General features: G+C 36.7%; 2 protein-coding genes across 2 annotated transcripts; both read right to left on the bottom strand.

Annotated features, from left to right (window-relative positions):
- Positions 1-413: 413 nt before the first annotated feature.
- Positions 414-3225, bottom strand: LOC144639656 (adenylate cyclase type 5-like). Its single transcript, XM_078498938.1, has 3 exons — positions 1587-3225; positions 671-760; positions 414-573 (listed from the first exon to the last, which is right to left on the bottom strand). The coding sequence occupies exons 1-3, from the start codon at positions 1595-1597 to the stop codon at positions 447-449; spliced, it is 228 nt and encodes a 75-aa protein (XP_078355064.1). The 5' UTR covers positions 1598-3225; the 3' UTR covers positions 414-446.
- Positions 3226-4614: 1389 nt separating this feature from the next.
- Positions 4615-13104, bottom strand: LOC144639657 (adenylate cyclase type 1-like). The gene is made up of 5 exons (XM_078498939.1): positions 12992-13104; positions 9057-9184; positions 7282-7440; positions 5190-5328; positions 4615-4965 (listed from the first exon to the last, which is right to left on the bottom strand). Exons 1-5 carry the CDS (start codon positions 13070-13072, stop codon positions 4909-4911), a joined length of 564 nt encoding a protein of 187 aa, XP_078355065.1. The 5' UTR covers positions 13073-13104; the 3' UTR covers positions 4615-4908.
- Positions 13105-13603: the final 499 nt, after the last annotated feature.

The raw sequence follows: 13603 nt of genomic DNA on the forward strand, positions 1-13603 counted from the left end.
GGCTTAAACATTGCTGTTCTCACTGCTGTTTTGCAACAGGAAAATACCTAATTAATAGCAGTAAATGGAACAAAACATTGTTAAATTTAAGAAGCACAATAAGAATATACTAACTATCAGCTTTCAAGGCTGATATAGTAATAATCTAAAATAATAAGTTCCAGTTATTCCTTAAATAGGGGTATCAAATGGTCTTTGCGAGCATTTGCGAGCATGCGAGCACAGCGTTTTCCTTGAGAGCATGAGCATTGACAAAAATTAGCCTTGCGAGCAACAAGCACTTTTCAAAAACCTACCTTCACTAAAAACCGAGCATGCAAGCACTTGTAAAATTTTGCGAGCACGAGCAAATGAGCACCCACTAAAATTTTGCGAGCATTGCGAGCACTGCGACATTTTGAGGGACCATTCATGACCCCTTTAAATGATAAATATGGCAGCATTTACTAAAGATATTGTAACAAAAAAATTATGAAACAATGTATGAGTATCAACAGATCAATACATACAAGCTCTTCTTTTTCTGGATGCTTAAATGTGAGAAGTAGGGGTCGCACATAATCCTTCCGCAGCCTAAAATAAAGTAACATGTATCAATCTAAGTAGCTGCAAACCACTAACAGAAAACAACCTTGACAAAAGGAAAAGCATGTAAGAAAAAGAAACTTACTTGTCAATACTGCGAGCTTCAATGGAGCTTCCCAGAAATTCATTGACCTCATCTTCTGGATCTTGCTGACTTGATGCTGTAATACCTAACCTGCAAATCAACGAGTACACCTTTATCAGATACCACCAGGAATTTAACAAAATTATTTTTTTTTTGCTTTATTGCATTACTATGTTCACAGATTTGTTCCAAGTAATTAATTACTGTCAAATAATTAAGTTAACATAAGCTTTAAGTTTCCACACCAACCCCCACCCCTCCTCATTCAGCTTGGATTTCCAGGACTTCTAGATCCATTCCCACACTAATTTCCAAGGCAAAAGACCCCCTACCACCCAGAGTTCCATTAATTTTCTTGATAATCCTCAATTTAATTTACACTCAATTGAAAAGACACAAGGGCATGTTCACAACTTGTTCTATGGTGGTTTCAGGAGAAAGAGAACCTGTTTTAAATGTAAGACAACATTCTGTATCAAACACCTAAAGTAGGCCACTACATGTATTTCTCTTATACATAAAATATCTGCAAAGTGGATAGGAAGCGATTTTGAGACTAGGTCACACTGCATTGAACTTGACCATCGGGAGAAGCTATTTCACTGACAACCCTCTCCTCTTTGGAATTTCCAGGGCCTTTTACCCCCAACTCCCCCCTCCCCCAAACCCCCCCCCCCTAACACACACCCCTCTGAATTTTCTAATTTACTTCAGCTCCATGGTGGGGGTATGCTTTTAGCAACAAAATTAGTGTCATGCAGTCTTGCCAAACTGTTTCCTTACTTCAGGAAGGAAGTAAAAACTGCCTCTTGTAGACCATTAATTCTTCTAGCAGTCACTTAACGGTACCGGAGGTGTAGTTTAACCGTATTTTGTGGTACACTATCCTTGGCATTTCTGAGTTACATGAACTTACCTTGCCTGCATTTTCTTGTCGGTTTCATCCTGCTTGGTCTCTTTAATAACAGTATCAATTCGCTGGAATTATTGTAAAAGAGATCTTTACAAAAATGTAATACTACTACAATCATCTTTAACTCACTTTCCTTTAGGTCGTTAATTAAGAACTCTATTTGGTTTGTGTCACTTTTTTGTCTTAAATTTAAAGTGCCTATAACCCCTAAAACTTTTTTTGGCTGGATTAAATCTTTTGATTATACTGAGAAAATGCCAGAAACATTTTTGGATTTGGTCAAAACTGCGAGTTTTACAAAAGTTGAGATTATTCAACACATGACCGAGTAAAGCGGAAACTGGGACTAGTGACGTCAACCGAGTAGATTTGCAACAGACTGAAGTAAAAAATTGATTACAGGAGTTGATGAGGACAGGAAGACTAGATTTTTTGTAGAATATCAATGTAATGATTTTTCTGCACAAAATGTTTATTTAAGATAGTTTAAGTGCTTCTAGTGAGTACAGTTTATTTGAATCAGACTGATTTCCTTCGTCTCTGCATACTCTTCAAGCAAGTTGAACGCACTGAAAAAACACACAATCGCCCGCTGAAGACAGACATATATTAAACACTAAACTAAAATTAGAATGAATTTATTTCAACTTCGTTCAAAATATATATTGTGAATGTAAAAAAAAAAGGAGAATTGCTGGAGTACTCAAAATTAAAAAAAAACTGCTTCCCGAAAGCCCTAATAAACATGCAGTTTCAAATAATTATGCACAACCTGATCAAAATGTGAATTCTCAACCTTCGCAGAGTGTGCATAAATAAAATCCCTTCAAAGTTTTGAAGAGATATAAAATAGATGGACTTGGCTTTACTCACATACGAATGATTTGTAGTCAGCTATTTGTATGGGACCGGATGATTTGCAGACTCGTATTTAGCTATTCATCGCATTTGTTCATACGATAATATTCTTAAGTTTTCTGTTTGAAGCCAATAAGAGATATCTTACCTTGCTTTTAAGTGCTTTAGCTGCACACTTTTATTAACTAACGCAAAGCCTGAAGACAGTCCACATCTTTACTGGGTTGATGTCACAGATTGTGCTGGACCCAGACACTCTTGACTGGGTCAGCAGATTGGTCATGTTTCTTATTATTAAGACTTTCCTTGACTTTAAAAATTTGAAAAAAATCACGGTTTTAACCAAATCCAAAAATTTTTGCAGCACTGTGCTCAGTATAAACAAATATTTAATTAGACGAAAAAAACCTTTTGGGGTTATTGGCACTTTAATCACAGAACAGAACATTAATATTTATGTTCTAGATGCAAATATCTAAAGTGAAAATAAGTCATGTCAGTCAGTGTACATGTAAGCATATCATCACAGTCACAGATGACCAATCACAACTGAGCCATGATGTCACATGATAAGAGCTTGTGAAACATCCTTTCTACAGTTAAGGGACAGAATAGTGTCCCTTTTACAGGGGGTAGAACAATTAACAACTATTCACCGGAAATGAAGGTGGTTAGTGGTGACTCACAGCTCGGGAAATATCCACCACTGGCAACAAACACTGAGGTGAATAGTTGTTTTAGTATATACTAAGACAGTGCAGAGAGATTAAAAAAATGAAAAGGATGATTTTAACTCATTTTTTTGTAGTTCCTGTCAATTTATTACAATTTTTGTGTGCAAGTTGCTTGGAGGTGAATAGCAAAGGATATCCAGAGTTTGAGTAGCCAATCGGAGCATGCTGGCCAGCAATGCTATCCACCTGTATATACTCATTTATATTAATGTTAAGTTGGACTCTTTGGAACAAGTGAACTGTCCATTAAAGGGAGGTGTCTGTATAAAAGAGGTGTCAATTGGAAGAGGTTTGACTGTACCATGAATATGAACCACCAAGGAGTTTTAGGTGGGCTGGGGGAGCTCATGTGTATTTGCCCAGAGAGGGGGTCAAACAAAAATCCACTTGGAAGTAAGCTGACAAGAGCAACTTCAACACTGATCATGGGTATAGGAAGTCACTATGATTAATTAACAATTTTTGATCAGACGACTACTTGCAAACTTCTTAATTACCGTAAACACCCGCGGATAAGCCGCACCCGCAGATAAGCCGCACCCTGAGTTTAACAACTCAAATGCTGGAAAAAAAGTTTTTTGAAAGTAAATCAAAGAAAATCCAAAGTCGAGTCAAAAATCCAAAGTTGAGTCTTTAGGAAGGCTAGTCTTCTTCATCAAACGTAAAACTCAATGAACATTGAAACAGAAAAACTTCAGTCTTACCCACAATTTGAGCTCTTTAATATAATGAAAACCAACTTTGACATATGGTTGATCTTTTTCTGGTATTTGTTGACAGGTATTTCTTCATTCAACGCAGTTTTTCCATAGATTTTTGTGTCACAACAACAAGAACTTGCGTTTGCCGAACGTTCGTAGCTTAGTAACCAGGCATTTGATCGGACGCAAAATATGGCACTAGGGCAAGAACGTAAAGCAAAACAAGATGGCGATGGAGGCGTTCGGGTTTCGTGGCTATGATATGGACAAATTAAAGAGATTTGGGAGCCATCTATTGGAGATAAACTCATTGCATGAAGAGAGTTTCGTAATCAGTTTGACAAATTTTCCATCAAAGTGCAAAATGAGAAAGAAACAATTGGCCATCTTACTCGTGAAATTATACTCGTGGTATTTTCTCGCTCGTAAAGTATCAATTTTACTGTTACCGGTAAAGTTATAGTCCATTGTCGACACTGCAAACAGTATAGGAGCTGTCAAACTTGCAAAAGCAATGACCGGTACTCTCTTGTAGTTTTATGTTATATTAATTTACATAATTTGCCATAAATTAGCATCAGTTCACGAAAATTTACGGCACCTTTTCCGAATGTTCCCGCAGATAAGCCGCACCCGCGCTTTGGAGCGAAAATTTTTGGAAAAAAGGTGCGGCTTATCTGCGGGTTTTTACGGTACTCATTTCTATTTGAAGTACGTAAAAATTGGAAAGGGAAGGGTTGTATGCACAGGGGAGACAGAGGCCAGGGGGACTTTTATTGGCGAGGTGTAAGTATTGGTTTGCAGTTAAAATATCCTTACCTCCACATGGAAGGTTTCTGGTTTGAATTCCCCCTCCCCACCCCCTGGAAATTGCAGTTTAGCTTTGTACTATTCTCCCACCTCCTGAATTTTCAGTGACCTTTTATGGGGTGGGTATGGATATTTTCTGGCATCACACATTCCATAAGAACTATGTAATTTAAAACATCTCTTTGTCATACAAAGATCTTTTTTCCTGCTAGCACTATGTAATTATAGCAAAGTTAAACATTGAAGCACCATTATTTTCTGTATACTAACACATACCTTCTATATAAGGCAACATCCAACAATAATGCAGGAAGTAATGTTTATGTGGAGAAACAAATATATTCATTTGTTAAATACTGCTCACATGGTTTGTCAAAATAGCTAAATAGGACTCTTAACAATATCTACTGTACTGCTTAGGTACAAAGCTGTTATAAGGAAGAAGTATCCAAAGCTTTTCCTAAAAAGAATTTTGACATAAATCAAGCATTGCTTGTACATACCCTTGGGTGTTCAGCCACAATTAGGTATGATTCAATATTGTACTGCTTCAAATAAGCATCCCTTTCGTGACCACGTCCTTCTTCAACCTCATAATCACCATTTAAACAGTTGAGAACAGAAGTTGTAATGTGTACACGTCTGGCAAGAAACAGAAGAAAGTTCTGCTCACTCAGCACGTTTTCATTGTCACAAAATATCTTGTGATACATGTGAATATACCACTAGGACTCCGCAATAAATACATTTCATTGTACTTTTATTTATTAAGTTAGCTCAAAACAGTTTCTTGCAGTTTTCAGCAGCATCTTTGACAGATCAATACTACGACTCTTTTTCCAAATGACAAAGCAATTATTTTGGTGTTAAAAAGATGCCCAATCACTGGTGAACAAGTTATGAATCATTATTTTCTTGACATAATAAATTACCACAGCAACAGTACAACCGGTTAAAAAAAACCCCTGATTTTAGCTTCAAGTGCCTATAACTCAAAAACAAGTCTGGGGACCTCCATTTTTATTATTAAATTGTAATTGACAGGATAAGATGCAACTTTGCAATTTTTTGTTATTTCACAGTTAAAAATTACTCTACATGTACTTGTAAATGTAAATAATCAGAATCATAAGCTTAATTTTGGTTGAGATCAACACTCAATAAATCTAGCTGTCAATATAAGGCAGTATTGCTGTCTCAAAATCACAATAATTTAGTACTTTGGAATGCGATCCAACTAGTCTTTTTGAAAACTAAGTGGACAATTGACATACCATAAAGATCCATGCATAAGCTGCACCTTTTTACTTAAAATCCAATTTGATTATTTTATAGAAAATGCACAATATAAATATTAAATATTATTATTAAAATGTAAGTCAAAAATCAGGGGTGCAGCTTATCTACGGAAACATCGCTGGTTGCAGTTCTTAAAAGCCTTATTAATATTCCTAAAAAAACTTCTCAATACTTTACTGAATAAACATAAAACAACCTGAAAACTTTGTTGCTGTTCACTACATAGCTTTTTGCAGTGATGCTTGCCAGTCAAATCAAAGCATGACTTTCCACCATGCTTTGGGACGTTATAGAATATTTTATCTTACATGGTGATGATTGACACATTTGACAAATAAAACAAGAGTTGAATCTGATAAGAAACCACAAACCTGGTTAAAACTACCCAGAAAGGTGGTTTAAAATTAACCTAACCCTGATAAAAAATCTATTGTTCTTTGATTTACCCTTTCCATGGGAACCGCTAACTTGGTTAAGAGTCAGTCAACTCTCCAATGAAGCGGCCGCATAAGACATTTTTTTAACCCAGTCAATTTTAATTGCTTAATTGGAAATAACCCGGTTAACTCGCCAAGTGTGGCCGCAGCCAATATTACAAAAAACTAACTGTTTTGCTATCCACCATGGCATCGTGGACTTGCGACAAGTGCTTCCTCGGTAAATTATGTGGTTGTTTTGTTCTTTCTTCGCTTGAAAACTGGCAAGCAATGAGCAGAAATAATGTTACAATGTAACAAAGCTCCAGAGAGATCCTGGAACAATTTCTGGCAATGAATTTGATAAAAGGAATGAAGATTATTTGGACAAGTGTAAAAGCTCAGACCGTGAACTTTTCACATGCTTCCAAGCTACTGACACTGTAGGAAGGATGAGTTTTTTTTTGTTGTTCTGACATGAGTTTTTAACGTACATTTGATTTGAATTTGATTTATGTTGCTCAAAGCTATTTAAAACAATAAATACATCAACATATTTTCAAATATGCAAAATACTCATTTTTAGTCTGCACGTGGGTGGAAAAATGGCCCACAGCAAAGGGGTTAAAAAAAATATGATGGAGAACTCACTTAATATACAATCACAGCAGTTTTCATTTGTGGCAGTGCAGTGATACTGTACATTACTGTGTAATTCTTCTCCAATTCTTTTAATGGAAACAAGATCAAAGAAGGGCCATGTTAGATCTGATCACAGTAGGGGGGCACTGGTTTGTTAGTATTTTTTATGCTATTTTAGTGCTTAACCCTCATTAAATAAAGACTTAAGTTACTTACTATCACTTAGTTTTGGACATACCCTGGAAGACCTCCTGACTCCATATGATTTGCTGTTGTCACATCGTCAGACCAGACATCATATTGCCACTTGACAAGTCCCAAAACACCACTGTGAACCTTTCCCATGTGAACACCAACTCTCATGTTCAAGTTAACACCTGTTGCTTCACGTACACTCCTGCAGTTACACAGATTACTATAATAAGTCAGGTGTACTTCTTAATCACTAAGCCTATAAGGTACACAGCAAATTCAAGTTTGGCTCCATGTTCCAGCAAACTTTCAAGGCATTCTTGCTGACATTTTTACATTTTAAAAATTAATGAAAACTGATGATATGTTCAGAATGACGTTATTTCACTTGACGATACACATATCATTAATTAGTTAATGCATGCCTTTAACTATTATGTACAACAAGAAGCAAAAAAAACAAAGAACCATATAAGCATTTAGTTTATAATTTAGAAGAGGCCTTGAGCCATAAAAAATGATTTCAAAAGGTCTGAAGAAACTCAAAATCCTGGCATGTTTCTGGATATTTCCGTACAAGAGTTTCTTCGATGTAACCCATCATTGGGCAGGTTGGGCTCTAGCCTCTAATAAGCCTTTTCAAAGCTGGCTTTCACGTCGACGGGAGAAACCCGCTGCGGGATGGCAAATTTTAAACCCACTAATTTTTGGAAAAAGGAAAGCTCATATGATGAGACCACTGTTGGCCAACGTTTTCATGGGTTACATCGAAGAAACTCTTGAGCATGAAGGTAAAATGTGACCAATTGAAAGCACTGTTCTCCCGGCTGAAATATCCGGAACAGCTCATCAATACCACCGTCCGTTGTTTTGTAAGTTCAAAGACCGAAGATTGACAACCAATACCAGCCACTGGTGAGAGTGCAACAGTTCGAATAGTACTACCCTTCAAAGATCAGGATTCTGCAGATTTTGTACAGATTGAAACAACTCAACGACCTAAGCCATAAAACACGCACAGTCATTCAACCAGTTTTTGTTAGCAACAAAATCGAACAAAAGCTTAAAGTACAAGAGAAAAAACCACCTATTGTAAACCAGCAGTGTGTTGTATATAGATTTCAATGCGACTTGTGTGATGCAAGTTATGTAGGATATACACTGAGGCATTTACATCAGCGCGTGGAAGAGCACAAGAACAAAACATCATCTATTGGCAAGCATTATAGAGACAAACACTGTATTGTCCCAAAAGACCTTGACAAACAGTTTCATGTCATCAAGAAGTGCAAGAATAAGTTTGATTGTTTAGTGCATGAAATGCTAGTAATCCGAGAATTGTCACCATCTCTAAATGTCCAATCAGACTCAATCCGAGCCAAACTATTTGCGTGACATTGCATATTTTATTATGTTTATCTTAAGCAAACTTTTTCTGACAGTTTATTCTTTTCATTTTTGAACTTGAAAATGGTGTCATGACGACTCTGAAACGTCGTTTGTTATTATCGTTTATTTTTACTTGCCTGTGTTTATCAAAACCCTTGTGTCTGATTTATTGCCCTATTTATTAAACATAAAAATTTCTGTTTTGAGAAAACTGGTGGTGGCCTGTTGGTAGACTGTCAGTAATCTGTTGGCCAACAGTTGGTGGAAGGGAGCTGTTCTTCGCAATAAACTTGGATACTGAGGAAAGTGTTGTGGAGTAGGAAATAAAATAAAATGAAATTTAAAACAGAATGAATTAAAGGAACATAACTTGAAAAGCACAAAGATAGCAACAACCTCATATTTACAAATCTCACATTAAACTTTACTTACGCAATAGCGTCAATCATTTCTAAGCCCATTTCAATACAACAGTGAGCATGATCAGGTCGTGGATCTGGTAAACCAGACACACAGTAGTAACAATCACCCAAGATCTTGATGCGCAGACAATGGTTTTCCTTTAAGAGATAGGAAGTTTAATGTGTAAACAACAGATAGAAAACAATTTTACCAACATTAGCATACACATGAGTACCAGCCTGATAAGCCGTTACAAGTTAAACTTTCAAACAATCATAACATCAGTCGTCTTTTGAATTGGCCGTCTTAGTTATTCCATCACCCTCTTTTAATACCAACTTGTTCTTATTCCCAAATTACCGTAAAAACCTGCAGATAAGCCGCACCTTTTTTCCAAAACTCTTCGTTCAAAATTGAGGGTGCAGCTTATCTGCAGGAACATTTGGAAAAGGTGCCGAAAATTTTTGTGAATTGTCACTTTTATGGAAAAGTATGCAAGGGAGTATTGGTCATTGCTTTTGCAAGTTTGACAGGCCCTTAAGGTGTCACGGAAGGAAAATAGGCGTTTTCGTTCCAAGTGAAATTGTGTGCAAACCATCAATGGTAACTCCAATAAAGTATATATTTTCTGAAAGCTTATTGAACAAAGATTCTAATTGTGCATTTTGTTTGCATCATATAGACCATAATAAGCAACGTCAACACTTTGTTTGCAATTATGATGTTGCGCAACGTTAGGTTTATTTGAGAACACATTTACATGAGGGCCTAAACTTTTATGTGTAATTTGATCTACATATATTGGTCTAAAAAACGGTGGACATCTCAGATTTTTCTTTTCTTGCTCCATTAATTTTTTATGAATTTTTAATCTAAAAGAAGCCCTAAAAACGCCATTTTAAAGTTTAAAAATTCATAAAAAATTAATGGAGCAAGAAGAGAAAAATCTGAGACACCATTTTTAGCTCATTCTCCAGAATGAGTAATAGAGTGATACAAATGTTGACAGAAGTCTGCGTGTACAAAAATTGTGTGGACCGGAAGTGATACAGATGTTGACGGAAGTCTGCGTGTACAAAAATTGTGTGGACCGGAAGTGATACAGATGTTGACGGAAGTCTGCGTGAACAAAAATTGTATGGACCGGAAGTGATACAGATGTCGACGGAAGTCTGCGTGTACAAAAATTGTGTGGACCGGAAGTGATACAGATGTTGACGGAAGTCTGCGTGTACAAAAATTGTGTGGACCGGAAGTGATACATATGTTGACGGAAGTCTGCGTGTACAAAAATTGTGTGGACGGAAGTTGTAGAACGGAAGTAATTTTATATGCTACCCCTGCCCCCTTAGTAACGCCAAAAATAACTTCAGTGAAGCTCAGATGCAAATGTGAAAAGAAGTGAAATCATTGTATAGTGTTATAAATAAATTAACATCAAATGACAATTTCGGAACTACTGGTCTACAATGAACCAAAACTAAAGCTACGTCAACTACGACTACAACCCGCACGTGTCGTTATTACAAAAAATTATCAAATGTATATTTTCATTTTTTTTTTTCTTTTCTGAGACCCCTCAACATGTCCTCGCCCCTGTCCCCAATCTGTCTATGTCCAACAGAAAGTATAAAGAGCGATCTAAAATATGGAATCAATGGAATTTTTTTGGTATGTTTGAAGTAGAGTTGGTTTTGGCTCGTGACGTGACGCAGCTGATGTTCACCCGCACGCGTCCCTGCACGCATTTCTGTACGTGCAGAATGAACCAAAAATAAACCTAAAGTTACGTCAACTCTCTTTTTTAGAAATGCACGATCTGCGCACGTCGCCGAAATAATAATAATAATAAAACTTTATTTAAACTCGAATTTAGAGTAGCTTGACAGCTAATATTTCCGAGAACGAAAATGTATCAAATGTATAGTTTTTATTGAATTTCCTCTTTCTAAGAACCCTGGACACGTCCAAGTAAAACGATAAAGAGCCATTCAAAAATTAACTTATGACGTTACGCAGTTGATGTTCACCCGCACGCATTTCTCTATGTGTACAATGAACCAAAAATAAAGCCACGTCAACTCTCTTTGTAGTAATCTCATTTCCCGTGACTCACGTCATCCGTTTTACACGACGTGTTCGTGCGCATCTTTCTCTCAAATTTCATTCGCTGCTCAATCCATGAACAATTATTGTCACTGCCCGGTAGATGCGTGCTGACAGAAAGGTTATTCAAAACGCAATTCAGTAATTTAAAACGGTAACAAATATTCATTTCATTTCTTTTCACATGTGTATCTGAGCTTCGTGGAAGATATGAACTATTTACACACTATCCAACCAGAAGAAAGCTCGTAACCACAATCTCCACACGTTTTAGCAGTAAAAACATGTTCTTCAAATATCGAAATTATATTTGTCAAGAAGCGATGTATTGGTGAAAAATATTGTGAAAGCCCTTTCCGTGTTTAATTGTTATGTAAACATTCTAGCTTTTCTGTCTATGTTGTTGTTGACTTTACATTTTCCATCAATAATAGCGCTAAGAAGAGCAAACAAGACTGGATGTCTTCGGATGTCTCGTTTTTGCTGGCACGGAAGGGTAAAGGAATATGCATGCATGCAAAAAACTTGACTGTTTCGCAATTCCTTTCCGCGTAATACTGATTCTCGACCTAGAATCTTCTCTTCCTATTATTTATATTTTTATTATGCTTATCGTACCGCGATCCGGAAACGAAATACTATTTCTTTTTTAAATAACTGCTTGTGGACTTTTACGTAGCGGGGAATGGGGCCATGTAAAATTACTTCCGGCTGCCTCAATGGATTTGATCGCTTGTGTCAGCGCGTGTTAAAATACGTGAAAATACGTTTAGGGTCCCTAAGATCTAAACAGCTCGGCAACTTGATTCACGTTGCACCATTTTTAGAAGTTGTGAAATTGTGATTTCATTTCTTTTCACATGCGTATCTGATTTTGACTTTACACGGGACTGTACTTGACTTAAGTGAACTGTACCAGTACATTTCCATTAACCACCACCACTCCCAAACCCTACCCTTCCCACCCCCCCCCCCACTCCCAAACCCTACCCTTCCCACACCCCCCCCGAAAGAGGCAGAAGAATGAGCTGGCTCTAAGTGCCCTTTGATTTAGACCAATATCTGTAGATCAAATTCCACATAAAAGTTTTGGATCTCACGTAAATGTGTTCTCAAATAAACCTAAAGTTGCGCAACATCATAATTGCAAACAAAATGCTGACGTTGCTTATTATGATCTATATGATCAAAACAAAATCCAAAATTACAATCTTTATTCAATAAGCTTTCAGAAAATATATACTTTATTGGGGTTACCATTGATGGTTTGCACACAATTTCACTTGGAACGAAAACGGCAATTTTCCTTCCGTGATACCTTAAAGCTGTTTGCAGTGTCGACGATGGCCTATATTTTCAAGAGAATAAATATTGATACACCACAAGCGAGAAAATACCACGATAGCCACGAAACTTGAACGCCTACATCGTGTTTTGCTTGTTCGATCTCGCCCCAGTCTCATTTTCGCGTCCAATCGAATGCCTGGTTACTAAGCTACAAACGTTTTTCAAACGCACATTCTTGTTGTTCCACAAAAATCCAAGGAAAAACAGTGTGTAATGATCAAATACTAGAAAAAATCAACCATATGTTAAAGTTGGTGTTCATTATATTATTAAAGAGCTGAAATTGTGGGTAAGACCGAAATATTTCCGTTTCAATGTTTAGTGAGTTTACATTCGATGAAGAAGACTCGACTTTGGATTTCCTTTGGTTTTCCAAAATTTGAGTTGCTAACTTCAGGCTGTGGCTTATCTGCAAGTGCGGCTTAACTGCGGGTGTTTATGGTATTAAAAATTAGACTAACACACAAAACTGAATATACATGTACAATCACATAGGAAAGAATAGACCATACCACAGCAAGCATATCAAAGCTGGCAAACAATTCGTTGAGATATTGAACTAGCTGCTGAGCTGTACATTGGGATGAGAGCATTGTGAATCCTTCTATGTCAGCAAACAAGATACTGAAATAAGAGTGAACAGAAAATTAAGGTGGCTAGTAATAGTTTAAATATTCCCGTCTTTGGCATTCTATTGCTGCTACACCTGTAATGTTGAGGATTAACTTTCAGAACATCCTTGTATGGGTTTTAATAATAAACAACTTGGAGTCACTGAGACGTCAAAATTCGTTGCCATGGCAACTACAAAAGTGGTCAAAGATACCTTATTTTTGACTGTTTAAGGCTAATTACTCTAAAGCTAGACAGTAAAAGTTTTTTTTATATTTTTTTGTCTAAAGGACAAAAGAAACGATCTAGCAAATTTTTAAAAAAATTCTGTCAGAAATGTTCAGAGCCACCTTACATTTATGCAAAAATAAGGTAGCTCCGAATCCTTTTGACAGATTTCTTAAAAAAAATACATTTTGAAATCTCTGTACAGGTCATCTTTGTGCCTGGTTGGGCAAACAATGCAGCAGTGTTTTGCTATCAAAATAGAGTAACATAAAGCCTGCCAATGT

The sequence above is a fragment of the Oculina patagonica genome, unplaced genomic scaffold (genome assembly GCF_052425735.1).
Source record: "Oculina patagonica isolate OP01 unplaced genomic scaffold, crgOcupat unplaced116, whole genome shotgun sequence".
In the NCBI taxonomy this organism is placed as follows: domain Eukaryota; kingdom Metazoa; phylum Cnidaria; class Anthozoa; order Scleractinia; family Oculinidae; genus Oculina; species Oculina patagonica.